At 51.7% G+C, this 27,187-nt stretch overlaps 1 protein-coding gene across 7 annotated transcripts; it reads right to left on the reverse strand.

The window, feature by feature from the left end:
- Positions 1-1,156: 1,156 nt before the first annotated feature.
- Positions 1,157-26,163, reverse strand: SH3GLB2 (SH3 domain containing GRB2 like, endophilin B2). Of its 7 annotated transcripts, XM_079927425.1 has the most exons (12): positions 25,884-26,163; positions 21,558-21,699; positions 20,602-20,730; positions 7,618-7,751; positions 7,265-7,357; positions 5,116-5,178; positions 3,398-3,421; positions 2,791-2,880; positions 2,369-2,469; positions 2,090-2,104; positions 1,726-1,966; positions 1,157-1,392 (listed from the first exon to the last, which is right to left on the reverse strand). In XM_079927425.1, the coding sequence occupies exons 1-12, from the start codon at positions 25,944-25,946 to the stop codon at positions 1,285-1,287; spliced, it is 1,203 nt and encodes a 400-aa protein (XP_079783551.1). In that variant the 5' UTR covers positions 25,947-26,163; the 3' UTR covers positions 1,157-1,284. The 7 variants fall into 7 exon arrangements, with proteins under 7 accessions (XP_079783551.1, XP_079783554.1, XP_079783553.1 ...); XM_079927428.1 differs by lacking the exon at positions 5,116-5,178; XM_079927427.1 differs by lacking the exon at positions 3,398-3,421.
- Between the last annotated feature and the right edge of the window lie 1,024 nt (positions 26,164-27,187).

A 27,187-nucleotide genomic window follows, 5' to 3' on the forward strand; every position in this document is an offset into this window, starting at 1 on the left:
CTGGCTTGTAGCCCAGAGCTACCACTTGAAGTTTCTGGAACCAGACTGACCTGGGCTAGAGTCCCTGCGTGGCCACTTGCCAGTTATGGAACGTTGCGGAGGTGACTTTCTGATCTCTTCTTCCCTCATCTGCGAGGACGACACGAGAATACACGTGAACGTGCTTGGCTCAGTGCCGGGCCCCTGGGAAGCACTGTCAGCCGGCAATTACTCGAGCTTAAACTATGGTGCAAATTTTACAGTCCCCTCTACCCGATTTTAGGCAAGTCTTTCTTAGGAATAAAACATCTATTATGCAGCTTCCTGGGACTTCCCTGGTGGTCCAGTGGTTAGGACCCTGCGCTTCCACTGCAGGGGGCCTGGGTTCAACCCCTGGCTGGGGAACTAAGATCCTGCAAGCTGCACGGCGTGGCCCAAACAAACCCCCCCCCCCCCAAAAAAAACGTAATTATGCAGCTGCAGTAGGAGAACAGCACTCCCTCCTGAGCAGCACAGGCAGTGTGGGAGGAAGGGAGGTACTGGCTTTGCCCTAAGAGCTCTCCCTCCCTCTGCCCTAGTGCTTCTGGGAGGGGTGGTGCAGATGTGGTCTCCCCTTTCCCACCTGTGAGGCCCGCGACCCGACCGGAGCCCAGGCAACATGCACACGAAGGATGGTTTATTATTTGTCACTGGCTAGAGAGCAAGCAGACAGGCAGAGTAAAAAGATCAGTTAAAAAGTGAGTGTGGAGAGGTGCAGGCTGCAGCCACCATACTTGGCTTGAGCTGTATGAGGGGAAGGGTAGCACCGGGGAGATGCCGCTCCGTGGCCCAGGCTCCCCTCTGCTCCAGCTCATCCAGAGGGGACGAATCCGGTCCTCAGGCCTCCACACACCTGCCTGCCTTTCCCCCTTTGCTGCTTTTGGCAACTAAAAGGCAGGAGCTCCCTCCCCCAGGGTGCGCCCCAGGGCTTCCTCAGGCCTTCTGCACTGACCCCCACGGGCCTAGGCGCTGAGTGCAGCTGCTGCAGCCAGGCCCTCCCTCCTTAGCAGGAGCCGGGAGGGCTGGGACGCTCAGAGATGCAGGCAGGGGTGTTGGGGGGGAATCTCCAGAAGCAGGGCTGGGGGAGGGGCCGGGATCATTCAGCTTCTGGGGCCCCTCACAGCTGGAGGACCAGAGGCGGGATGGGATGGGGTTACTTTCCCCACCCTGAGCAGCTGGGTCACCAACAGACAAGACAAGTGGCAGGGCTGCACCCATCCTCTCCTGCCCAGGCCAGAATGGGCAGGGGCCTGGGAGGGGGCCTGCTTAGCTAAGCAGTTCCAAGTAGGTGACAGGGACCTTGCCCTTCTTGTTGCCTCTCTCGCCAATGAGCCAGTCAGGGTCCATGCCAGGCAGGCTGTAGACAGTGATGAGCTGGGGAGGGCGGAGAAGGAGGGTCACGCCCCAGCCAGGCAGAACTGGCCCCAGCCCTAAGGGGGAACAGACTTGTGGTCTCCCCTGATACATAGGAAACGACACCTCCTGAGCTGCTCACCTCCTCAGCTGCTCTACAGAGACAGATCAGAGAGGCTGCTTCCTCAGAGCTGGAGCCGTCTCTGCCTACCCGACCGGCCCCAGCTCTACCCGCAGGGCCACTCGGAGGCTGGAAGCCCGCGGTGCAGGGTCTGCGGGCCCCATGCCCCCAGCTCCAGTTTCCCGGCGCCCGTGAGCCGGCCCTCCCCCTGTCCTCGTGGCCCCCAGGCCTACCTCGTCAGCCAGCAGGGCCAGCTCGCTGCTGTCGGCCGCCTCGTAGTCATAGAGGACCCGGGCCTTCCGGGTCCCGCTGGCGGGAGGCGCCACCTCCTCCAGGCGGAGAGCGGCCTCCCCCGGAGGAGCCAGGCTGGCCACAGAGGGCCCCCCAGGCATAGTGGCCGCGGCGGTGGTGGGCGAGGTGCTGCTGAGGGGCGGGGAAGCGGGCTCTGTGGTGCCCACGAAGGTGCCTGGAAATCTGGAGAGGAGAGCGGGGGCACACCTCAGCAGCCGGGAGCCACACCCCCCCGGGAGTCCCGTGTGCCCCGCCAAACACCAGCTAGGTCCACGGCCGCGGAGGCGAGGAGACCCTGCTACTTACATGGCTCCCTGGGAGCTGGCGGCATGAAAGGAAGAGGGAAACGGGGAATGTGAGATGCTCCCACCATCCCCGCCACCCCCCACCCCACACAGTCTCAAGAAACCGCGCCAGAGGTCCCCAAGGCCAGCCACCTCGCTGTCATTGTGAGAGGGTGCCCGGGCCCAGAGAGCAGTGTGATGTCCCACCACAGTTGGCAGCCCTCCACCCCGCCCTGGGTGTCACGGGGCTTTCCGAGCTTGGGGCGGTCGGGGCTGGGAGCCAGGGGACCCCGGTGGGCACCTGCCCAGCTGTTTCTGTAGGTCCAGCATGTGGCGGTAGCACTGGGCATAGTAAGTGGTCTGAGACTCAACGAACTCATGGAGGCAGCGAAGGTGGTTCACCTGCGGGGAAGACGCCCATGGCTGACGGGGGGGATGCGAGGGGCCAAAACATCCCCCTCTGCAGACCCTGGCCCGGCATTCTGATGTCTTCTGCCCAGGCCACTTGCTCCCTGGGGTTGGAGGGAGGTACCCACCCTTTGGGACCTGCTCTGCCGAGGCTGAATCCCATCCTTACAGACTGCGGGCTCAAGCACACCCTTCCCCACCTGCCTTCGAGATCCAGGTTCACTCGCTGCCTCAATATGGACTAGTTTCATGGGGACACAAGGGGCGGCAAGAAGACGGTGGACGACAGAAGGAGGAAACGGGGGCAGGACTCACGTGCGTGCTACTGATTCCCTCCAGCAGGAGCCGGGTCACTTCTGCCTGCCGGTCAAACTCGCTCTGGGCCACTCGGAGCTCCTGCTCAGCCTGGGAAGGGTGGGGCATGAGCGCGAGAACAAGACCAGCCCCCCAGTTTCCCTCCCACCGCCTTCTCCCACGCCCCTGAAGCCGCCCAGGAGCGGCCTCCTCTTCCCTTCTGTGGCAGCTGTCACTTCCCCCCGGGGATGCAGACATCGGTGGCAGGAGTGCACTTCCCACCCCTGACTTCAGGCCTGAAGCCCTGACCACTGGAGGAGCCCTGCTTGGACCCCACCCCCTCCTGAGGCCAGTTCCTGGACAAGCAGACAGAGCCTCGGGCGCCCTGCCTTGGCCTTTCATATTCATTTGCCCATCTGACGCCATCACGCATCAGGGACAAATCCAACCAACAGTTGCCTCTGGAGGGCCCACTGTGTGCAACAGGGCAGAGTGACAACCCCTACCGTGGCCCCAGAGAGTGAGGGCAGAGCCCAGAACTAGAAACAGACCTGCCCCTGACGGCAGCAGGTGAGCCTGGACTCCCGTTGCCCACCCCCTGCAGCCTCTTCCCTGAGCCCCGACTTACCTTGTCCACCTCATCATTCCAGAGCTGCGGAGACCACAAGAGGACAGGTCAGCGGGGGAGGGAGGGGGGCACCGGTCAGCAGGGGAGGGGAAGACGGCTGAACCCCAGAGCCCAGGCCCTGCCCCAGCTCCCTGAGACCCCAACCTCTCCCCAACTCCCTCCCCACAGCCCAACGAGGGGCTGAGGCTGGGGTGAGGCCTGGTGTGAAAGGGGGGGCTCCGACATCATAGTCCGTCTAGTCCCACATGCCACATGCGGGGAGGGGGGACAGCCAGCTGGGGAGTCCTACTTGGGTTTCTCCTACAGTGCCAGTCCCCAGGCTCTGACTGGGGTCTCAAGGGAGATTGAGTGTCCCGCACCCCACCCTGACACTTGGCTAAGGCTGGTGGGCTGGGAGGCAGGACTGTGTGACCCTGGACCAGTCACTGAACCTTTCTGTCCTTCGGCAGAGAAAGGCAGCCTCGTGCCCGAGTCACACTGGGGTTCAAAGGCACAAGGAAAAAACAGGGCCGTCTCCACCCTCCTGGATACTCCTCTTTCCACTCGGCCCAGGAAGGGGGGCGGGAAGTGTCATCCAGAGTCTAAAGAAGAAAGACCCCCCTCCCCCCCCCACGGCTTAGGAGACCCATTTCTCCTGCCCGCTGCTACCCTATGATGTGACCTGAAATGCGGAAAGCAAAACAAGGCCAGCCCTTGGACAGATGTGTCCCACCTCAGTGCCGTTTAGCAAATCACAACACGGGAAGCAACCTCCACGTGGACACACGTCGGAGACCCAGCCACAGGGGCCCGGTGGACTACACTGTGGTTCACGCCCCCGAGGACAAATGACTGCACACAGCAACATGCTTATGACAGATGGAGAAGAGCCAGAGGGTCTTTGCAGAAGGTTGTCACCCGTCGGGGGGTGGGGTGGGGGTGGTGGAAAGGACAGAGAGAGAGAGAGAGGCAGAGAAAGACACAGTGGTGGTTTCGACAGGCATGATGGGATAGGTGTGATCTGCCTATTTCCCAAACTAAACAGTAAATACCACAAATCTCAACAGAGCTGTAGGAAGAAAAGACACCAAGACATTCAACGTCCTCCTGATCCAGCCCCGCCCATCCGACCTCCAGAGTCCCCGCCCCCGCCCCGCCCTCACGCTCAGCTTCAGGCCAGCTCGGGACACGCTCTGTTCTCCAACCTCTGGGCCTCGGGCCCAGGCGGCTCCTTCCCCCACCCAGCTGTGCCCTCCCACCCTCCCTGTTCAGTCTCAAGCACTTCCACGACACCTAGCAGATGTGCTATGGAGGCAGCTGGATGGACAGCGCCGTCCCTGTCTCCCATGACCCCGTGGCAGGCCAGGCCCAGACCTCCTCCCTCTCCTCCGGGCCGGGCCGCACGGCCGGTCGCTCCGGGACGGTGAGTGTGGGAGGGGGCGGTGCCTGCTTTGGGGGGTCGGGGCTGGGCAGACTCTCAGGTGCCCTGGAGGTGGGGCCGCTGCCGCCCCAAGTGCACCGGGCTGTGCCGCGCAGTGGGCCAGGCTCACCTTCAGCGCTGGGCAGGGAGAAGCAAGGCCGGCAACACGGCACAGGGCACAGGGCAGAGGCGGGTGGACAGGACTTGCCTGACCAGGGGCGCGGCCCCAGCCTGCCCCTCTGGCTCCAGTTCGCTGCACATCAGGCCCAGGCCCGAGTGTGGGAGGGGAGGGGGAGCGGGGCGGGGCAGGGGCGCTTACCGCGGAGGCGCTGGCCGAGAGAATGTAATTACGAGGTCTAGTCTCCTGAAAGTCAGGCACCGTCTGGCGGGGAACAGAGTTCATGGGGGGAGGGGGTCATGCGGGGCCGGGGCCGGGCCGGAAGGCTGCCCTAGACCCTCCCATGGGAGATGCCAGGAGCCCCCGACCCCACGGACAGGAGGGTACAGACAAATACAACACGGAGCCCCCCGTTTCTCCCCAAGCCAACCACCTGCGGAGGAGGCGGGCCGAGGCGAGTCCAGACCAAGGTTAAGTGGGTGGACATGCCTGCCATCAGGGCCCTTACCTGGGGCAAGCCACAGACGGGTCCAGCCCCTGGCCCGGCGGCCACGGACCCTCGTCCCCAGGCCCCGGCCTCACTCAGATGCCCCAACTAGACCCACCGTCCTCCCAACAAAGCCCGCCCCACCCAGCTCTCTCTGTCCAGAACCTCCGCACACCACGTCTCTCGCTCCTGCAGCAAGGACCAGGCCCCTCTCCCCACAACGAGGATGGACAGACGGATGCATGGATGGACACAGTGACAGGCTTTCAACATTTGCAAAAAGCTGACTCACAGGCTCCAATGCCTGGCGTCCCCCCGAAGCAGAGGCTACACATGGTAGAGCCTCCAGTGGGGAGACCAGCTGCTTGCAAAACGCCCCGAGGACGTCCCCGGCCGACCAAGGCCGAGATGGGCAAACCAGAAGCAGCACAGCACGTGGGATAGGTATACTCACATCTCCCTCACACTGAGCCAAGTTACCCAAAGCAGAACAGAAAGGAACAAAAACAAGAGTTAGTGAGTCCACAGCGCAGGCGGGAGCAGGCCCCTGGGGTCACACAACCCTGCCCTCTGAAAGGAGTCCTGACACGTGTGTGTGTGTGTGTGTGTGTGTGTGTGTGTTGAGAGGGGTGGGAAGGACGGGGTGCACTGCTGGGCTGGAGTCCTCTGGGATGCTGTATCTGGGCTGCCAGGGCCCAGCTCGGGACGGGGTGTCCTGCCCAAGCCAAAGACTCTGGGCCAACCAACTGGAGGGGAGGTCGTGCCGTCCCAGTAACTAAGGAAGGGCTCCCCTGCCTGGCTGATGTAGGAAGAGCTTGTCCTGGCCAAGTTACTCCAGAGAGGTGGTCCACCCCTGAGTGGCGGGGAGACTGTCCTGTCCAGGTGACTTAGACAGACATAGGTCATCCTGCCCAAGCCAACAAGACTCCAGTGGCTGAGCCCCTGCCTCCAGTTTGGACCCCACATAATTGGATGAGCCGGGACCTTGCCCACGGTTCTCGCCAGATGCACTGCCCAGGCTCCGCGGCCCCAGGTGGCCACACTGAGGGAGGGGAACGTGAGAAGGGCTGGAGGCTGGAACTCTCAGGGGAGCGGGGAGCCCAGGCCGGATGTTTCCACGGCGTGCCCTGGACCCGACCTGGGGATTCCCTCCCCAGGGCGTGAGGTGGCCTTTCGGGCCCTGCACCCCAAGCAGCCTGGCCACCCTCAGGCCCAGCTCTCCCAACCCTAGCCTAGCTCTGGTCAAAGTGTCCCACACTGTGTCCCATCGGCCTGGCTGAACAGGCCTCCGTGAGCCGAGAGTGAAGGGGGAGCGAAGACAGCCCAGGCCCTACCCAGTGCCGTGGGGCTCCCAGAGGGCCCCTCAGACACGCCCCTGGGCAGGCGGGTGGTCCAGCTCCGGGGCGCTCCGCACCACCACAGGGGAGCCTGAGCACAGGGCACCCTGTGACCAGCGCTGGAGCAGCAGGTGGGGGAGTTAGTAGGGGGAGCCATGCCCGGGCAGAGCCAGGAACAGAGCCGAGCACCCAGGGAGGGCAGGGCAGGGGCATGCAAGAAGCCAACTGGCTGTCGGTCTGGGGAGGCTGAGGGCCGCCCTGAGCCCAGGTCGGGGCACTGCTGGTCCGCCCACCCCATCAACGTCTGCCCTGGGTCCCAGGGCTCTGGGCCGCCAGGGGTCCGTTGCAGGTGGGGCAGAGAGGTGTGACCTGAAGTGGTCAGCCCAGAGCAGCAGCCCCCAGCCAGGCCTCTCCAGGCAGGGACAGGGGAGAGAAGTCATACCAAACACCAGGTCCCTTCACCCCCTCCTTGGCTCCAACCAGGACCGGTGGGGGGGGGGGGGCAGGAGGCCGGCACGACACCTACCGTGGCTTTGGCTTCTGCGGCCTTGGCCTTCTTCAGCCGTGCTTTGCAGGCATCCAGGTCCAGACGCCGGTTATGGAGGAGCCGCCTCTCCTTCTGAGGGGGTGGGAACAGGGAACAGTGAGACCTGGGCAGCCCTAGGAGACCCCTGGCCCTGGCAGGACCAGCCCCCAGGACCATCTGGTCAAGACGGGGAAACTGAGGCCTGGACGGGGGGAGTCATCCACTCCAGGCCACTCAGTCCACAAGAGCCATGTCTGGGGAGGTCCCAGGAGTGCTGGGTCCCAGCATGGGCTCAGCAGCTATGAGGAGGGCTGCCACCATCACCAGGAAGCAAGTGGCCCCAGGCCCCTCACCGAAATCGTCTTCCAGTCCCCTTCCAGGAAGGTGCGCAGGGGTGTAAGGAAGCCGATGGAGGCCGTGTGGATAAAATCCCTCTCTGCGGCTCCCAGGCGCTTTTCTGCTTCTGCCACCTTGATCAGTGTCTTTCCTGAGAAACAAAGTGGAGGGGTGAGGAAGAGGGTCGGGCTCAGGCCGCTCTGACCCCCAGGAAGTAGGGGAGAGCTCAGAGAGAGATGTTCTGAGAGGCAAGAGCAGAATGGCTGGCCTGGGAAGATGTGGAAAATACATATCCATATACCTATCGACAAATGAACAGTGGGACGCCCGGAGAGCAGAATGCTACACAGCCATTAAAAAGATGTGTGTGTGGGGCAGGGGGGACTTCCAGAATGACAGGGTAAGGAGCTCAGCAAACCCTCTCCCCAAAAAGCAATAATAAAACTACACACAGGGACTTCCTTGGTGAGCCAATGGTTAAGACTCCACGCTTCAACTGCAGGGGGCCCAGGTTCAGTCCCTGGTCGGGGAACTAGATCCTGTATGCTGTGCAGTGCAGCCCAAAATAAAATAAAATTTTAAAAAAAGAATATCCTTTTAAAAAAACCACAACTGGACACAGTTCTCAAAAACAACGATTTCTGGACTCTGGAAGTTAACCTAAGGCAAATAACAAATTGAGAAGCATTTATTCCAGAACTTTTGGACCTTGGTAAAAACAATGGAGCCTGTGGCTTTTTGGCCTGGGGGTACTCCCATCTTCTCAAGCTCTGTGGTGCTGTAGCTCTAGCAGGGTGGGGCAAGCCCTGAGGGGGCTGACTTGATTTGGGCTGGAACACAGAAAAACCCATGGGACAGGACCACAAACAATAGTGATCTCAATGGCAAATAATCAGGAACATCACAGCTAACATGAAGCTGGAATACTGGTTGGAACAAGCAACAGAGCTGCCGGAAATTTAACAGGAGGTCTGGGAAATGAGATAGTCATAGTGGGCCTTGATGAAATCCAGATATCTCTGGTGGTCTGGAAGGCTATGCATGTGTATAGCACACTTGGGAGAGATGGGAGAGTACCCCAGCCATCAACTCATTCCTGGCTAGTGGGATGCTTTGCACATTCACAAACTGAAAGCTGGGCAGACATGTAAATTGCTTGAACTTTGAGTGTGTTCCCCAGCCCACTCAGATTCATCAGTAAAGCCTTAATGCTGCAAGATGTTTAAGCACAACCTCTGATTAATCATTGGCTGACCACTAACATATGCTGACCTGGAAGAAACCCCTAGGAAGCTAGGCTTAAAAACAAAAAGGATAATTTAAAAAGAAAAACAAGTAGACATCAGTAGCTGCATACTGCAGAGAACACAGACTCTAAACAGTTAGCTCAGGCAAGTCTCTAAAGAAACAAACAAACAGCAGTAATAACTCAACAAAAATTATAAGACATGCAAAGAAATAGGAAAGTACGGACAGTGCACAGGGAAAGAAAAGCAATCAACAGACACTATCTCCAAGGAGGCCCAGATATTAGACCTAGCAGACCAAGACTTCTAAGCAGCTATTACAAATAAGTAAAAAAACAAAAACAAAACAAAACCCTGACGGTGGGGAGGGACAAATTAGGGTTATGGGATTAAACTACTATATATGGAATAGATAAACAACAAGGATATAGGGACTTCCCTGGTGGCGCAGTGCTTAAGAATCCTCCTGACAATTCAGGGGACACAGGTTCAATCCCTGGTCTGGAAAGATCCCACATGCTGTGGAGCAACTAGGCTCATGTGCCACAACTACTGAGCCTGCGCTCTAGAGCCCACGAGCCACAACTACTGAGCCCACATGCCACAACTACTGAAGCCCGTGTTCCTAGAACCCGTGCTCTGCAACAAGAGAAGCAACCTCGATAAGAAGCCGGTGCATTGCAACAAAGAGTAGCCCCTCTCTCCACAACTAGGGAAAGCCCACGTGCAGCAATGAAGACCCAACATAGCCAAAAATAAATAAATGAATAAATTTATTAAAAAATAAAGAATCCACCTGCCAAGGCAGAGGACACAGGTTCGAACCCTGGTCTGGGAAGATCCCATATGCCACAGAACAACTAAGCCCATGCGCTACAACTACTGAGCCTGTGCTCTAGAGCCTGCGAGCCACAACTACTGAGCCTGCATGCCACAACTACTGAAGCCCATGCACCTAGAGCCAGTGCTCCGCAACAAAGAGAAGCCACTGCAATGAGAAGCCCACACACCACAACGAAGAGCAGCCCCCACTCGCTGCAACTAGAGGAAGCCCGTGCACAGCAATGAAGACCCAACACAGCCAAAAATAATTTTTTTAAAAAAAGGATACACTGTATAGCACAGGGAATTATAGCCATTATCTTGTAATAACCTATAATGGAATATAATCTGCAAAAATACTAAATCACTATGCTGTACACCAGAAACACATATTATAAATCAACTATACTTTAATTAAAAAATAAAAAGCCTAATAGAAGCAATGTTTAAAGATTTAAGGAAAGTATGATCACAATGACTTCTCAAATAAGGAATGTCAATAAAGAGATTAAAACTATAAAAAAGAAATGAAAATTCTAGAGTTGAAAAGTATAACAACTGATAAGAAAAAATCACTAGAAGGGTTCAACAGCAGATTTGAACTGGCTTCTTATCAGAAACAAGGGAGGCCAGATAGTGAGAGGATATTTTCAAAGTGATGAAAGGAAAAAACTCTCATCCAAGAATTTTATATACAGCAAAACTGTCTTCCAAAAGTGAACACAAAATAAAGACATTCCCAGATAAACAAAGGCTAAAAGAATTCATTGCTGGCAGACCTACCATAGAAGAAATACTTCAGGTTAAAGTGAAATGACACTAGATGGTAACCTGAATCTACATAGGAAATACAGAGCAGCAGTAAAGGTAATTACATAAGCACATATAAAAGACAATATAAACTTTTTTCTCTTTTCTTAATTGATTTCAAAGACAACTACATAAAACAATAATTATAAAACTGTGTTGTTGAGATATAATGTGTATGACAACAATAGCACAAAGGAAGAGGGCGAGAAGGGAGTTATACTGGAGCAAAGTGTCGATATTTTACTGGAATTCAGTTAGTATTACTCCAAAGTAGATTGTGTTAAGTTAAAATGCATATTGTAATTTAAATTGTAAAACCACTAAGATGGACTTCCCTGGTGGTCCAGTGGGTAAGACTCCACACTCCCAATGCAGGGGATATGGGTTTGATCCTTGGTCAGGGATCTAGATCCTGCATGCATGTCGCAACTAAGAAACCCACATACTGCAACTAAAGATCCTACATGCTGCAATGAAGATCCTGAATGCTGCAACTAAGACCTGGCACAGCCAAAATAAATATAAATAAATATATTTTATAAAAACCCATTAAGAAAGATTTTTAAAGTAAAAAAAAAAAGCAACAAAGAAATTAGAATATTACACTAGAAAATATCTGTTTAACTCAAAAGAAGGCAGTAACAGAGGATCAAACAAAAAACACCTGAGATACAGGGAGACAATAACGAAATGGCAATCCGACCACATCAACAATTACATTAAATGTAAATGGATTAAACACTCCAATCAAAAGGTAAAGACTGTCAGATTGGATTTTTTTTAAAAAGATTCAAATATATGCTCTCTACAAGAGACATACCTTAGATTTAAAGACATAAGTATGGTGAAAATAGAAGGACAGAAAAAGATACATGCCCCCGTTTGCATATAACAATATGAGAATAGGAGTGATCATAAGAGAACAGGAGTGGCCATACTACTATCAGATAAGCAGACTTTAAGACCAAAAAATGTTAACTAGAGACAAAGAGTAGTATTTTACAATGATAGAAGGGCCAATTCATCAGGGAGATATATAATTATAAACATACAGACCTAACAACACAGCTCCAAAATACATGAGGCAAACACTGACAGAATAAAGACAGAAATACTTCAACAGAAATAATTGGAGACTTTAATACTCTCAATAAAGGATGGGGCAATAAGACAAAATCAACAAGGATATAGAAGATAAACAACACTATCAACCAAGATGGCCTGACAACACTACCCTACAACATAAAGTACAACATCTAAGTGAACATGAAACATCCTCCAGTAGATACCACACACTATAGACCATAAACAAGTCTTAACACATTTAAAAGGATTAAAATTATGCAAAGTATGTTTTCTGACCACAGCGACATTAAATTAGAAATCAACAACAGAAGGAAACTTGGAAAATCCATAAATATCAGGAAATTAACCACCACCCTGCTGGTGGGATGTAAAATCACACAGCCACTTTGGAAAACAGTCTGGCAATTTCTTAAAAGGTTGGTGGTCCAGTGGTTAGGACTCTGCACTTTCACTGCCGAGGGCCAGGGTTCAATCCCCGGTTGCGGAACTAAGATCCTGAAAGCTGCACAGCACAGCCAAAAATAAAATTAAATTTTAAAAAAAATGTTAAACATAAATTTACCATATGACTCAGCAATTCCACTCCTAGGTATATACCCAGTAGAAGTGAAGACATACATCCTCACAAAAGTTCATATGCAACTGTTCAAAGCAAAACAACCCAAATGTCTCTCAAATGGTAAGTGGACAAAGAAAATGAGATCAGCCCATACAGTGGAACACTCTTCAACAGTAAGAAGGGATAAAATCCTAAAACACATTATAACATGGATGAACCTCAAAGACAAAGAAGCCACGTGCAAAAAACAACATATCGCTTGATTCCATTTATATGAAATATTCAGAAAAGGCAAATTTATAGAGGCAAAACCACATTGGGATTTCCCTGGTGGTCCAGTGGTTAAGAATCCACCTTCCAATGCAGGGGACTTGGGTTCGGTCCCTGGTCGGGGAACTAAGATCCCACGTGCCGTGGGGCAACTAAGCCCGTGTGCTGCACCACTGAGCCCACACACTCTAGAGCCCATGTGCCACAACTAGAGAGCTCACATGCCGCAACTACTGAGCCCACGTGCTCTGGAGCCTGCATGCCACGCAAGTAGAGAGAAGCTTGTGTGCCGCAATGAAAGATCCCGCATATAGCCAAATAAATAAAAAAATTTATAAAAAAAACGACAAAAACAACAACGAAAAATAACAAAGCCACATTAGTTGTCTGGGGGTGGGAGTGGGACTGACTACAAGTAGACACAAGTTACTTTTTTGCAGGTGATGGAAATGTTCTTTAAATTGGATTGGGGGAGTCACCCAAGTCCGGGAAGCACAGAAAGTCTCATACAGGATAAACCCAAGGAGAAATACACCAAGACACACAGTAGTCAAACTGACAAAAATAAAGACAAAGAGAAATATTAAAAGCAACAAGGGAAAAGCAACAAATAACATACAAGGGAATCCCTGTAAGACTATCAGCTGATTTTTCAGCAGAAACTCTGCAGGCCAGAAAGGAGTGGCACCATATATTTAAAGTGATGAAAAGGAAAAACCTACAAACAAGAATACTCTACCCAGGGCTTCCCTGGTGGCGCAGTGGTTGAGAGTCCGCCTGCAGATTCAGGGGACACGGGTTCGTGCCCCGGTCTGGGAAGATCCCACGTGCCGCAGAGCGGCTGGGCCCGTGAGCCGTGGCCGCTGAGCCTGCGCGTCCGGAGCCTGTGCTCCTCAACGGGAAAGGCCACAATAGTGAGAGGCCCGCGTACCACAAAAAAAAAAAAAAAAAAGGAATACTCTACCCAGTAAGGCTCTCGTTCAGATTTGATGAAGAAATCAAAAGCTTTACGGACAAGCAAAAGCTAAAATAATTCAACAGCACCAAGCCAGCTTTACAATAAATGCTAAAGGAACTTCCCTAAGCGAAAAAGAAAAGGCCACAACTAGAAACAAGAAAATTATGAAATGGGAAAGCTCACCAGTACAGGTGAACATACAGTAAAGGTAGGAAATCATCCACACACAAACGGGATATCAAGACCAGTAACTGTGAGAGAAGGAGAGCACAAGTGCAGGACATCTGAAATGCATTTGAAATTAAGAGATCAGCAACTTAAAACAATCGTGTAGTTATACAGACTGCTATATCAAAACCTCATGGTAACCGCAAATGAGAAATTTATAACAGATACACACATGAAAAAGAAAAAGAATTCCAAACACAACACTAAAGATAGTCATCAGCGACTTCCCCAGTGGGCCAGTGGTAAAGAATCCACCTTCCAATGCAGGGGACACAGGTTCAATCCCTGGTCGGGGAACTAAGATCCCACGTGCCATGGGGCAACTAAGCCCGCACGCCGCAGCTACTGAGCTCACGCACCTCAATGGGAGAGCCTGCGTGCTGCAAACTACACAGCCCACGCACTCTGGAGCCCACGCACCACAACTACAGAGCCCACGTGCCACAACTAGAGAGAAGCCCACATGCTGCAACGAAGAGCCCACGTGCCACACTGAAAGATTCTTCGTGCCGCAACTAAGACCCGACGCAACCAAATAAATAAATAAATATTTTAAAAAATGTTTAATCCATCTATCCTAAACCCTTAAAAAATAAAGTCATCAAATCACAAGAAAGGAGGAAAGAAAAGAGGAAAGGAAGAAAAAAGACCTACAAAAACAAATCCAAAACAATTAACAAAATGGCAATAAGGGACTTCCCTGGTGGCACAGTGGTTAAGAATCCGCCTGCCAATGCAGGGGACACAAGTTTGAGCCCTGGTCCGGGAAGATCCCACATGCCACGGAGCAACTAAGCCCGGGCACCACAATTACTGAGCCTGTGCTCTAGAGCCTGCCAGCCACAACTACCGAGACTGAGAGCCACAACGACTGAAGACCGATGCCTAGAGCCCGTGCTCCACAAGAGAAGCCACTGCAACAAGAAGCCTGTGCACCGCAACAAAGAGTAGCCGCCTCTCGCCACAACTAGAGAAAGCCCACACACAGCAATAAAGACCCAACACAGCCAATAAATTAATTAATTAATTAAAATAAATAAATGTATAAAAAAATGGCAATAAGAACATACACATCGATGATTACCTTAAACGTAAACAGATTAAATGCTCCAACCAAAAGACACAAATTGGCTGAATGGATACAAAAACAAGACACAAGACCCATATATATGTTGTCTACAAGAGACCCATTTCATTTTTTTTGGTTGTGCCGTGCAGCATGTGCGATCTTAGTTCCCTGACCAGGGATCGAACCTGCGCCCCCTGCATTGGAAGCACAGAGTCTTAACCACTGGATAGCCAGGGAAGTCCCAGACAAAACAGACTTTAAAATAAAGACTGCTACAAGAGACAAAGAAGGACACTACATAATGATCAAGGGATCAATCCAAAAAGAAGGTATAGCAATTATAAATATATATGCATCCAACACAGGAGCACCTCGATATATAAAGCAAATGTTAACAGATGTAAAAAGAGAAATCGACAGTAAACAATAATATGGGTCTACTTAAACACCCCACTTACATCAATGAACAGTTCATCCAGACAGAAAATCAATAAGGAAACACAGGCCTTAGATGACACATTAGACCAGATGGACTTAATTGTTATTTGTAGAGCTTTCCATCCAAAAGCAGCAGAATACACATTCTTTTCAAGTGTACATGGAATATTCTCCAGGATAGATCACATGCTGGACCACAAAGCAAGTTTTGGTAAATTTAAGAAAACTGAAATCATATCAAGTATCTTTTTTGACCACAATGCTATGAGATTAGCAATCAAGTCCAAGAAAAAAACTGCAAAAAACACAAGCACGTGGAGGGTAAACAATGTGCTACTAAACAACCAATGGCTCACCAAAGAAATCAAAGATGAGGGACTTCCCTGGTGGTCCAGTGATTAAGACTCTGCACTCCCAATGCAGGGGGCCCAGGTTCGATACCTGGTCAGGGAACTAGATCCCGCATGCCGCAAATAAAGGAGCCCGCATGTTGCAACCAAAAGATCCCGCATGCCGCAACTAGGACCTAGCGCAGACAAATAAATAAATAAATTAATTAATTAATAAAAAAAGAAATCAAAGATGAAATTAAAAAATACTTAGAGGGAAATGAAAACACTATGCCAAAACCTATGGGACACAGCAAAAGCAGTTCTAAGAGGCAAGTTTATAGTGATACAAGCTTACCTCAGGAAGCAAGAAAAATCTCAAATAAACAACCAAACCTTACACCTAAAGCAACTAGAAAATGAAGAACAAACAAACCTAAAGTTAGTAGGAAAGAAATCATAAAGAACAGAGCATAAATAAATAAATTAGAGACTAAGAAAACAACAGAAAAGATAGATGAAACTAAAAGCTGGTTCTTTGAAAAGATAAACAAAATTGATAAATCTTTAGCCAGGCTCATCAAGAAAAAAAGGGAGAGGACCCAAATCAGTAATATTAGAAATGAAAAGGAAGAAGCTGCAACCAACACCACAGAAGTACAAAGGACTGTAAGAAACTACTTCAAGCAACTATATGCTACTAAAATGGACAACCTAGAAGAAATGTACAAATTCTTAAAAAGGTACCATCTCCCAAGACTGAACCAGGAAGAAAGAGGAAATATGAACAGACCAATTACAAGTACTGAAATACAATTTCTGATTTAAAAACTTCCAACAAACAAAAGTCCAGATGGACCAGATGGCTTCACAGGAAAATTCTATCAAATGTTTAAAGAAGAGTTAACACCTATCCTTCTGAAACTATTCCAAAAATTGCAGAGGCAGGAAACAAACTCATTCTATGAGACCACCATCACCCTGATACCAAATACCGACAAAGATACCACACAAAAAGAAAATTACAGGCCAATATCACTGAAGAACATAGACACAAAAATCCTCAACAAAATACTAGCAAATTGAATCCAATAATACATTAAAAGGATCATACACCATTACCAAGTGGGATTTTTCTTCCTTTTTTTTCAATATTTATTTATTTATATTGGCTGCACCAGGTCTTAGTTGCAGCACGTGGGCTCTCAGTTGCAATGTGTGGGCTCCTTAGTTGTGGTGTGCGGACTTCTTAGTTGCAGCGTGCGGACTCTTAGTTGCGGCATGCATGCAGGATCTAGTTCCTTGACCAGGGATTGAACCTGGGCACCCTGCATTGGGAGCGTCGAGTCCTACCCACTGGACCACCAGGGAAGTCCCTGTAAGGATTTTTCAATGTCCGTAAAACAATCGGTGTGATATACCACATTAACAAATTGAAGAATAAAAACCATATGATCATCTCAATAGATGCAAAAAAAGCTTTTGATAAAATTCAACATCCATTTATGATAAAAACACTCCAGAAAGTGGGCATAGAGGGAACCTACCTCAACATAATAAAGGCCATATATGACAAACCCACAGCTAACATCATACTCAATGGTAACAAACTAAAAGCATTTTCTTTAAGGTCAGGAACAAGACAAAAGATGTCCACTCATGCCACTTTTATTTAACATAGTTTTGGAAGTCCTAGCCACAGCAATCAGAGAAGAAAAAGAAATAAAAGAATCCAAATTGGAAAAGAAGAAGTAAAACTCTCACTGTTTGCAGATGACATGATACTGTACATAGAAAATCCTAAAGATGCCACCAGAAAACTACTAGAGCTAATCAGTGAATTCGATAAAGTTGCAGGATACAAAATTAATAAACAGAAATCTGTTGCATTTCTATACACTAACAATGAAAGACCAGAGACAGAAATTAAAAAGAATAAAAATACCTAGGAATAAAACTACCTAAGGAGACATTTCCTGGTGGCGCAGTGGTTAGGAATCCGCCTGCTAATGCAGGGGACATGGGTTCAAGCTCTGGTCTGGGAAGATCCCACATGCCGCGGAACAACTAAGCCTGTGCATCATAACTGCTGAGCCTGCGCTCTGGAGCCCACGAGCCACAACTACTGAGCCCACGTGCCACAACTAATGCCCGCGTGCCTGGAGCCCGTGCTCCGCAACAAGAGAAGCCATCACAATGAAGAGCAGCCACAACTAGAGGAAGCCTGTGCACAACAGCAAAGACCCAATGCAGCCAAAAAAAAAAAAGATAAATAAATAAATTTATTTTTTTTAAAAAAAGCTATCTAAGGAAGCAAAAGAACTATACTCTGAAAATTATAAGATGCTGATGAAAGAAATGGAAGATGAGGGAATTCCCTGGTGGTCCAGTGGTTAGGAACTAAGATCCCACAAGCCACGCGGCACAGCCAAAAAAAAAAACACCCAAAGATGACACAAACAGATGGAAAGATATACTGTGTTCTTGGATTGGAAGAATCAGTATTCTCAAAATGACTATACTATCCAAGGCAATCTACAGATTCAGTGCAATCCTTATCAAATTACCAATGGCATTTTTCACAGAACTAGAACAAAAAATTTTAAAATTTGTATGGAAACACAAAAGACCCTGAATAGCCAAAGCAATCTTGAGAAAGAAAAATGGAGCTGGAGGAATCAAGTTCCCTGACTTCAGACTATACTACAAAGCTACAGTAATCAAAACAGTATGGTACTGGCACAAAAACAGAAATATAGACCAATGGAACAGGACAGAAAGCCTAGAAATAAACCCATGCACCTACAGTCAATTACTCTACGACAATGGAGGCAAGAATATACAATGGAGAAAAGACAATCTCTTCAATAAGTGGTGCTGAGCAAACTGGACAGCTAAATTAAAAGAATGAAATTAGAAATTCTCTAACACCATGCACAAAAATAAACTCAAAATGGATTAAAGAACTAAATGTAAGACCAGATACTATAAAACTCCTAGAGGGGGACTTCCCTGGTGGCACAGTGGTTAAGAATCTGCCTGCCAATGCAGGAGACACGGGTTCAAGCCCTGGTCTGGGATGATCCCACATGCCGCGGAGCAACTAAGCCCACGTGCCACAGCTACTGAGCCTGTGCTCTAGAGCCCACAAGCTACAACTACTGAGCCTGTGTGCCACAACTACTGAAGCCTGCGCACCTAGAGCCCATGCTCCACAAGAAGAGAAGCCACTGCAATGATAAGCCTGTGCACCGGAAGGAAGAGTGGCCCCCGCTCACCACAACTGGAGAAAGCCTGCGCACAACAACGAAGACCCAATGCAGCCAAAAATATATATAAAAAACAAACAAACAAAAACTCCTAGAGGAAAACATAGGCAGGACACTCTTTGACATAAATTGCAGCAGTATCTTTTTGGATCCGTCTCTTAGAGTAATGGAAACAAGAACAAAAATAAACAAATGGGAATTAAACTTAAAAGCTTTTGCTTAGCAAAGGAAACCAAACCAAAGGAAACAAAACGAAAAGACAACCTACAAGATGGGAGAAAATATTTGCAAACGATGCAACTGACAAGGGATTAATCTCCAAAATATACAAACAGCTCATACAGCTCAATATCAGAAAAACAAGCAACCCAATCAAAAAATGGGCAGAAGATCTAAATAGACACTTCTCCAAAGAAGACATATAGGTGGCCAAAAGGTACATGAAAAGATGCTCAACATCGCTAATTTTTACAGAAATGCAAATCAAAACTACAGTGAGGTATCTCCTCACACCAGTCAGAATGACTATCATCAAAAAGTCTACATATAATAAATGCTGGAGAGGGTGTGCAGAAAAGGGAACCCTCCTACACGGTTGGTGGGAATGTAAACTGGTGCAGCCACAATGGAGAACAGTATGGAGGTTCCTTTAAAAAGTAAAAACAGAGCTACCATATGATCCTGCAATCCCACTCCTGGGTATATATCCAGAGGAAACCATAATTGGAAAAGCTATATGCACCCCAATGTTCATTGCAGCACTATTCACAATAGCCAAGACATTGAGGCAACCTAAATGTCGATCAACAGGTGAATGGATAAAGAAGATCTGGTATATAAATACAATGGAGTATTACTCGGCCATAAAAAAGAATGAAATAATGCCATTTACAGCAACATGGACACAACTAGAGATTATCATACTAAGTGAAGTTAAGCCAGACAGAGAAACACAAATATCATATGATACCACATATATGTGGAATCTTAAAAAATGATACAAATGAACTAATTTACAAGACAGAAACAGACTCAGAGACACAGAAAACAAACTTATGGTTACCAAAGGGGAAAGGGGGGGTGGGAGGAGGGATAAATTAGGAGGTTGGGATTAACATATACACACTACTGTATATAAAATAGATAACCAACAAGACCCACTGTATAGCACTGGGAACTACACTCAATATTTTGTAATAACCTAAAAGTGAAGTATTTGAAAAGGAATATATATGTTGTGTGTGTGTGTGTATAACTGAATCACTGTGCTGTACACTTGAAACTAACACGATATTGTAAATCAACTATACTTCAATTAAAAAATTAATTAAATAAAATTTCAAAAACACAAATTGGATTGGGGGATGTTTGTTCAATTCTGTAAACTCACTAAAAATCATCAAATTACACACTTAAAACAGGTGTACTTTATAGTGTATAAGTTGTACCTAGATAAAACTTAAAAAATAAAGCTTGAGGTGACCCTATAAGTGCTGTGAACAGATTATCTGTAGTGCAATGCCAAGTTTAAAAATCAGGTTGCAGAACAGTACACATAACATGATCCCATTGAAAATACACACGAACCAAACCTGGGTAAGGGAGGCTTCAATTTTTTTTGTTCGTTTTTTGGCTGCACTGTGCGGCATGCGGGATCTTAGTTCCCCGACCGGGGATCAAACCTGTGCCCACAGCACTGGGAGCGCAGTCTTAAGCACTGGACCACCAGGGAAATCCCGGGAGGCTTCTATATTTTACTCTATTTTCATCTCCATTGATTGAGGTGTTTACAAGCAGAATGAATCCAGGTATCATGTGTGCAAATTAAAAAACAGAGAAAGGAAGGAGAGAAGGGAGGGAAGAAGATTTGTGCCAGAGTCCGTGACCCCCGACCCTGGCTGTGAGGACTGGCTCACCGTACGGCGTGGTGGGTCCCAGCTCACTGGCCGCCTCTGCCATGTACTGAGCCAGCAGTTCCCCGTTGGTGACCCTCGAGGGCACCTTCCTGTCCAGCTTCTCATACAGGAACTCCTCCACTCGGGCACCTGCGGGGAGACGGCAGCCAAAGCCACAGGGCTCTTCGGTAAGAGCCCAAGGATGAAAGCCGTGGTGACAGAAACAGATCCAGACCAGGGCCTGCCCACAGGGGTGTCCAGCCTGGGGACTTCCAGAATACTCTCTTGCTGATTCTCAACTGTGTGAGACTGGCACTTGACCCCGCGAAGCCCTCCCTCTAGAGAGGAAGAAGCCACGGCTCAGACACGTGAAATGCCTGCCCGAGGTCACACAGCTGAAGGCAAGTGTCACCCCTTCCTGCCCCACAGCTTCTCCCTCCTTACACTATGGACTTGCAGGGCATAACACACACGTGGGCAATGCCCTGGCCTGGCCCCAGAAAGCTCTCAGCACACTCATCAGCTAACCGCAGACAGACAGGCAGACAAGTCCCACGACCCCAGGCCAGCCAGCCCCTCTCTTCCCACAGGTTCTCCTGCAGCTGCGTCTGCCTGCACCACGCTGCGTGTGACTCTCGGCAAGTCCTCTTTCATCCCTGAGCCTCGCTGCCTTCCCTCCAGTGACCTGGCTCCCGTTTCTCCTGCCTCTTCTCCCAACTGTGTTTTAGTGTCCAGGCATTTCTTCAACTCCTCTGTGCGACACTTAGCATTTCCACTGTCCCAGAGAGCGCATCCTGGAGCCCAACACTGAGTCTGCTGTTTTCTTTAAGTGGGACCCCCCAAAACAGCAGCCTTAAGCCCCAAGAGTCTAACCCAAATCCCACCTGCCGCCCAGGCCCACCTGCACGGTCTCAGCAGCTGGGGCTCCTGCCCGCTGCTTCCCGCCCCGAGCCCGGGGCCAGCCCGTGTCCACTCACTGGGGTTGGGTTGCAGCAACACCTCTGTCTGCCTCAGGATTTTCTCCGTCCAGTTCTTGGTGCTGTCTGCCCGGGCCAGAAGGTTCTCAAACTGGGCATCAAGCTCGGTCTTCTCGGCCTGGCCGAATTTCTCCTCTGTGAACTGTGGGGAGAGCACCCAGGGCGGAGGGCTCAGAAAGGGGGACGGAAGGAGCACCCCTGCCCCGCCCATCTACTCCTCCCACCTGGCTGGAACTCAGGCTCCAAGGTCAAGAAACTTGCTCTGCCCCGGACCTGCTCTGTGACCTTGACCAAGGTGCAACCTTGCCCTGGGCCTCAGTTTGTTCCTCTGTGAAATGAGGTGGTTGGACCAGAGTTTGGGGATCATGGTTCCTTTTGGAAATCCAATGAAAGATACAGACTCCCTCTCCCCAAAAAAGCACATCAAAATCAGACATACAGCTTAGGGTGTAAGGAACCCTTGGGAGCCTACCACTAAGGGTCCCCCCAGCCTGACTCTGAAGGAAAGCACTTGGTTACAAGTGCTCAGGGAACAAAAGGGGCACAGAGCAAGGTCTGGGGTTATCAGGATGTTCCAGGGGCAGCTGGGAGCCACGGGAAGGGGATACCAAGGGAGGGAGTCAGAGGAACCCAGGTTCCAGAATCAGAGGGACTTGATTCAAGTCTCAGTCTGATGAGCTGTGTGACCTTGGGCAAGTGGCTTTGCCTCTCTGAGCATCAGTTTCCTAAGCTGAAAATGGTAATAATAAGTAGTAGCATCTCCCTCATAGGTTGTAAGAATGAAATAAAAAAGATGTGGATAAGACATGAAGGCTAGGATCTGGCCGGCAGGCAGTGCTCAGTGTAAGAGCTGATGCTGTTAAGAGCTGATGCACAGAGAGATGGCTGGGAAGGAAGGGGAATGCGGAGCGGGGGGAGGATGGCCACATGGCTGGCCTCCGGTTGCCTGGAGTGGTAGATGGGGAACAGCGCCAGCTCATCAGAGCCAACTGCTGGGCACACCCAGGGCCCAGAAAGCTCGGCAGCCCCGCCCCAAGGCCAGGAAAGGACCAGGATGTCACAAGGGTCCCCCTTCAGAGCTGGCAGAAACCATGGGGGCCACCTAAGAAAAACCAGAAACCGGCCCAAGTCCTGGCCTCTCTGATCTCAAAGGCCCCGTCCAGCCAAGGGGAGGTCACAGGCAAACAGCAAAGGGGTGAAGACCTGCAGGAGTAGATCAGCCCTGACAACAACAGACACTGCCCTCAGGCCGGCCAAGTTTCCCATTTCACAGAAGATGCCGCTGAGACTGAGTAAGAGGCAGGCTGTGCTGGAGTCACATAGGCTGGGGGTCTGGAGGCCCTTCCCAGATGACTAGGCAGCGGTGAGGAGGCACCTCCGGTGGTCAGGCTGCCCTGTCGGGCTGCTCCAGCTCGGCAGCCATCAATTATGCATGCGGGCTTGGGTTTCCCTCTGCAGAGCTGGGTGGGCCAGGGTTAGAGCCTGCGGCTCCTCACCTGGGAACCAGCTGCTCCTGGCCTCCTCCCGGTCTCCCGACTCCTCTTCTTCGTCACATTCCCCAAGCTGGGGCCTCCCCGAGCCAGGCCCTGAAGAGGCCTCACCTCACCCAGACCCTTCAGGGGTTAGCATTACCCCATTTTGCAGATGAGAAAATCGAGGGTCAGAGGCAAAGTCACCTCTCTGGTCCTCAGTTTCCCCCCGGAGGACGGGGATAACAGGACCTATCTCACAGAATATTTGGAAGGTGCTTAGTTTCGTGGTCAGCACACAGTATAGGCCTGATAAACGTTAGCTGGCGTCATCATCATCGTTAATAAAAGGTCCCCCTCAGGTCCCTCCTTGGCTCTCAGGAGCCACCTAGGGACATCCTTACCCTGCTGGCACCAGCCAGCATGATTCAGGCGATTGTGTCACCCTCAGTGTGCACCTCAGCATCTCCCCTTCTTACCAGCACTCCCCGCCGTGCCACCTGGCCACTCGTCCCTCACACGACACACCCACCCAGGTTCAAAGTCCCACCGGGCTTTCCCAACATCTTGGGCATCCTTCCCACGTTCACCGCTGCCTGCCTGGCTCGGATGAGAACGAGGCCACAGCCTCCCTGGCTTTTATTATCATTACTCCTGCCACTGCGATTAGTAACACTGCAATTACTACCAACAGCATCAGTACTAGCATTTCCACTGCCCACTCCCACCCCCACTGGCATCTTACCCAAACATGCCGTAGGTTTTCCTGTCTCGGTGCCCTTAGCTGGGCTGTTCCCATCACCTGGACCAACTCGGCAAACCCCTCCTGACCTTCAAGGCACAGTTCGGGGACTGAGAAGCCATCCTAGAATCTCCCATGCAAAAGGGATCCGGCCTCTGGATTCTTATCCCAGGGCCAAGGTCCAGTTCCCTACCGGATGGGGATGAGGTGAGGCTCCTAGAAGTGTCCTCAACACATGGAGGGGCTGAGCGCTTACCCAGCATGTCGTGCGTAGGTAGGTGGCACCCACGCAGAGGAGCTGCCCACACATTAATAATAAACCACCCCCATCCCTCCTGGCTGACTCCTACTCCAGGGCAGACTGGCCTCAGGAGGGTCCCGAGTGTGCTCTCCTGCCCAGGTGACATTTCAAGCCCTTCTCTCTTCTGGCTGCCACCCCGCCCCATCCCTGCCAAGAGGAAGGGCCCCGGCTTCAGAGGCTGCTCCCTGCAAGATGGCAGCAGCAGGGGGTGGGCGTGCAGGGCCAGAGAAAGCCTCTATTTATAAAGCTCCCAGCTCCCTCCTCCACTCTGGAGGCGGGGGCCTGGGCGCTTGGCTCCCACTCCAGTATGGGCGAACCAGTGGGCCTGCCCACCCCCAGGAGAAAAGAGGCCACAGGGACCAAGCTTCCCCATACCCCAGGCTCTGCAGGCCTGGCCAGGTCAGGTGCTAGGGCCCCAAAGTAGCAGGAAACTGGCAGATCAGGTTCTTCCCAGATGTGGGAGATAAAGTGGTTGCCATACCGACACTGGGGAGAATTCCCTACCTTCTGAATGGACAGGGGCTGGCCAATGAACTCCAGGCTGCTAGCATCCCCACTAGGGCTGGGGTCCACGGCAGGGCTTCAAACACAGAGCAGCAAACCCTCTCTGGGGCGCAAATCCTCAACGGGACACTGCTTTCTAGTAAACATGGGCGTGTGGGCTTCTAAGAGACTGTCTGGGGCTGGGCTCCTCCAGAGAACCAACAACCAGGGCAAGGACAAACAACAGAATCTGTTCCCAGAGCGCTGTGACGGGCCAAGCCCCAAGGCAGCAGCCACCCTGGGAGGCAGACTGGTGCGACCCCTGATTGACAGAAGGGAACACGGAGGCTCCGAGACTTGCCTAACGTCACATGCTGCACAGCTGCAATACTAACCACGTTACACCAAGAATGACTTGCCTTTAGTGAGCATGTTCACGGGGAATGCCTGGGACACTCACATCCATGCTGGGAGGGAGGGACTGCTAAGGCCATTTTTCAGACTGAAAAACTGTGGCCCAGAGAGGTGACGCCCCTGTCTTCAAAGTCACTAGAGGGGCCTCCACACCCACAGCTGACTCCCGGTCTTCACCATTACACTCAGCTGCTTCTGTTTTTTCCCTTGTCCCCAAATGGATAGGACTTGTTCTAATCCCAGCATCACCCACTGTACAGCTTCCCAAGGAGGGCAGCCAGCCAGCCCCCGGGGCCTGGGGAAATAAGAGAAACAGGCCTCCCACGGAGCAGAAAGTAAATAACCCCAGCCCTCCTGGCTTCCGGACTACCGAAGCGTGTAAAAGGGACCTGAGGGAATCAGTACCACCAGTCCATTGCACAGGTGCGGAGACTGAGGCTCAGAGAAGGGGTCAGGGCGGGTGCACGAGTCCTTAGGCCTGAAACTCAGGCCTCCAAACGCCTGCCGGGAGTCAGAGTCACCGCTGGGCAAGGGCAAGGAGACAGGAACCGCCTGGGGCCCTCTGCCCTCCTCAGCGGAGCCCCCCACCGGGGGCGGGGCAGGCGCCAGGACAGCGGGACTACGCGGCCGGCGGGTCGAAATGGTGGAGGCTGACACCTCCCCCGCGGCAGCAGGGCCGAGGCAGGCCCGGCTCACTCCCCAGGCCTGGGCCACGCTGAGGGTGCGGCCAGTGTGGCCGGCCGCCCCGGGCTCTTTCTCTCTACTGGGCACCGCAAAAGGAGGAGGGGCTGGGGGGGCGGCTAGGGCGACTCCGCAGCGGGGAAGGAGCGGCGGCCGCGAGGGCCTTCTCCCGCGGCCCCGGGCTCTGCTGCAGGGGTGCCCGCCGGCCGCGCGGGGCCCAGGGTGTACGGCCTCACCTGCACGGCCCGGGTGAAGAAGATGCCCGCGTCCGACGCCAGCTTCTTCATGTTGAAGTCCATGGCGCTCCGCACGGCCGGCCACGTCCGGCCCGTGCGCCGCCCGGCAGCCCCCGGCCCGCCGCCGCCAGCCCGCACCGCGCCCACCTGCTGCCGGTGCTCTGGCCCTCAGCGCGCCCCCCTGGCCCAGCCCCAGCCGCCTCCGTCAAGCTTGCCGGAGCGCGCAGGGAGGGGCACCGGCCGCGGGGGAGGAGCCTCCGGGGGGCGGGGCGGGGCGGAGGGGGCCCGGCTTGAGGCTGCTCGCGGCTGCCCCCTGCGGCCGCCGCCGGGCCGGCCTCTCGCTTCCTCGTCCTATGGCCCCTGCCCGTTTGTGCCTCTTCCCTTGGTCGATTCGCATTCTCCTGGCCTGCTGGGCCCTCTGGCTCCCTATTTCTCGGCGTCTTTTGACCTGGATCTTTCTGTGTCGACCATCACCACCACCTTGACCTCTTTAGCCCCCCCTCCTCTTCTGCCCCAACCTTGGTGACACTAAGGACAATTGAGCCAGGGGATAGGCCAGCTGGGGACTGGTCCTCCACCGCTGGGGAATGGCTGTTTGGCCCCCGGAAACCCTCTGGTTCTCCAAAGTTGGGTGAGGGTGTGTGCAGGAGTTAAGGGGAAGGAAGGAGAAGAGAAAAAGGGGCTTCCGTTCAGCCCAGGTGGAGGAACGTGCTTCCCTCCAGGCCTGGACATGTGCTGACCTTGAACCAGCTTCTCACAGCCCCAAACAGGCAAAAGGATGGCCTGCACATACATTTCCCCCCCCTCCCATGGGGCTTGGAAGGGGCTTATTACCTGTTTCCACTGCTCCCCGCTCTCTACGTCTAGACTTCATCTTCTTACCCAGTGGAGAGTTCTGTTCCTGAACTGGTACCCTTTCCTCTCTGGCTCTGTCCCCTGGATTCCTGGCTTCGATTATCTCCCTGCACTTATACCAGTTCCCCATCTTCTACCCCAGCCTGTCTGTCCAGAGTGAGCTTCAAGTCATCTGGAGGTTTATGAAAAAATCCCTGGGCCCACTCCCAGCCCTGGTTCTCTCAGTTCAGGTGGAGCCCAGCAGGTGGAGTCTTGAAAAGCTTCCAGGTGACTTAAATGTGCACCACAGGTTCAGAACTACTGATCTGCATTATTATCTATATGGAGCCATCATCAACTTTTGTGCCACTCACACACCTGCAGTTCATCATCTCTATGTGTTTCTTTGTGTGTTTCTATGTGTTCACTACGTATTTCTATTTGTATTGATCACTGACTTATGTACCAGT

The sequence above is a fragment of the Stenella coeruleoalba genome (assembly GCF_951394435.1).
Source record: "Stenella coeruleoalba genome assembly, chromosome: 7".
In the NCBI taxonomy this organism is placed as follows: domain Eukaryota; kingdom Metazoa; phylum Chordata; class Mammalia; order Artiodactyla; family Delphinidae; genus Stenella; species Stenella coeruleoalba.

What these genes read in the sequence shown, in the direction of transcription:
- SH3GLB2 (XM_079927425.1), bottom strand. Translation starts at nt 25,946, where the DNA reads ATGGACTTCAACATGAAGAAGCTGGCGTCGGACGCGGGCATCTTCTTC. An exon ending in CCGCAGAAGCCAAAGCCACG is followed by an intron (nt 5,179 to 7,264) that starts GTAGGTGTCGTG and finishes GTTCCCCGCCAG; the next exon opens with ACGGTGCCTGACTTTCAGGA. An exon ending in TCTCGGCCAGCGCCTCCGCG is followed by an intron (nt 3,422 to 5,115) that starts GTAAGCGCCCCT and finishes TGGTCTCCGCAG; the next exon opens with CTCTGGAATGATGAGGTGGA.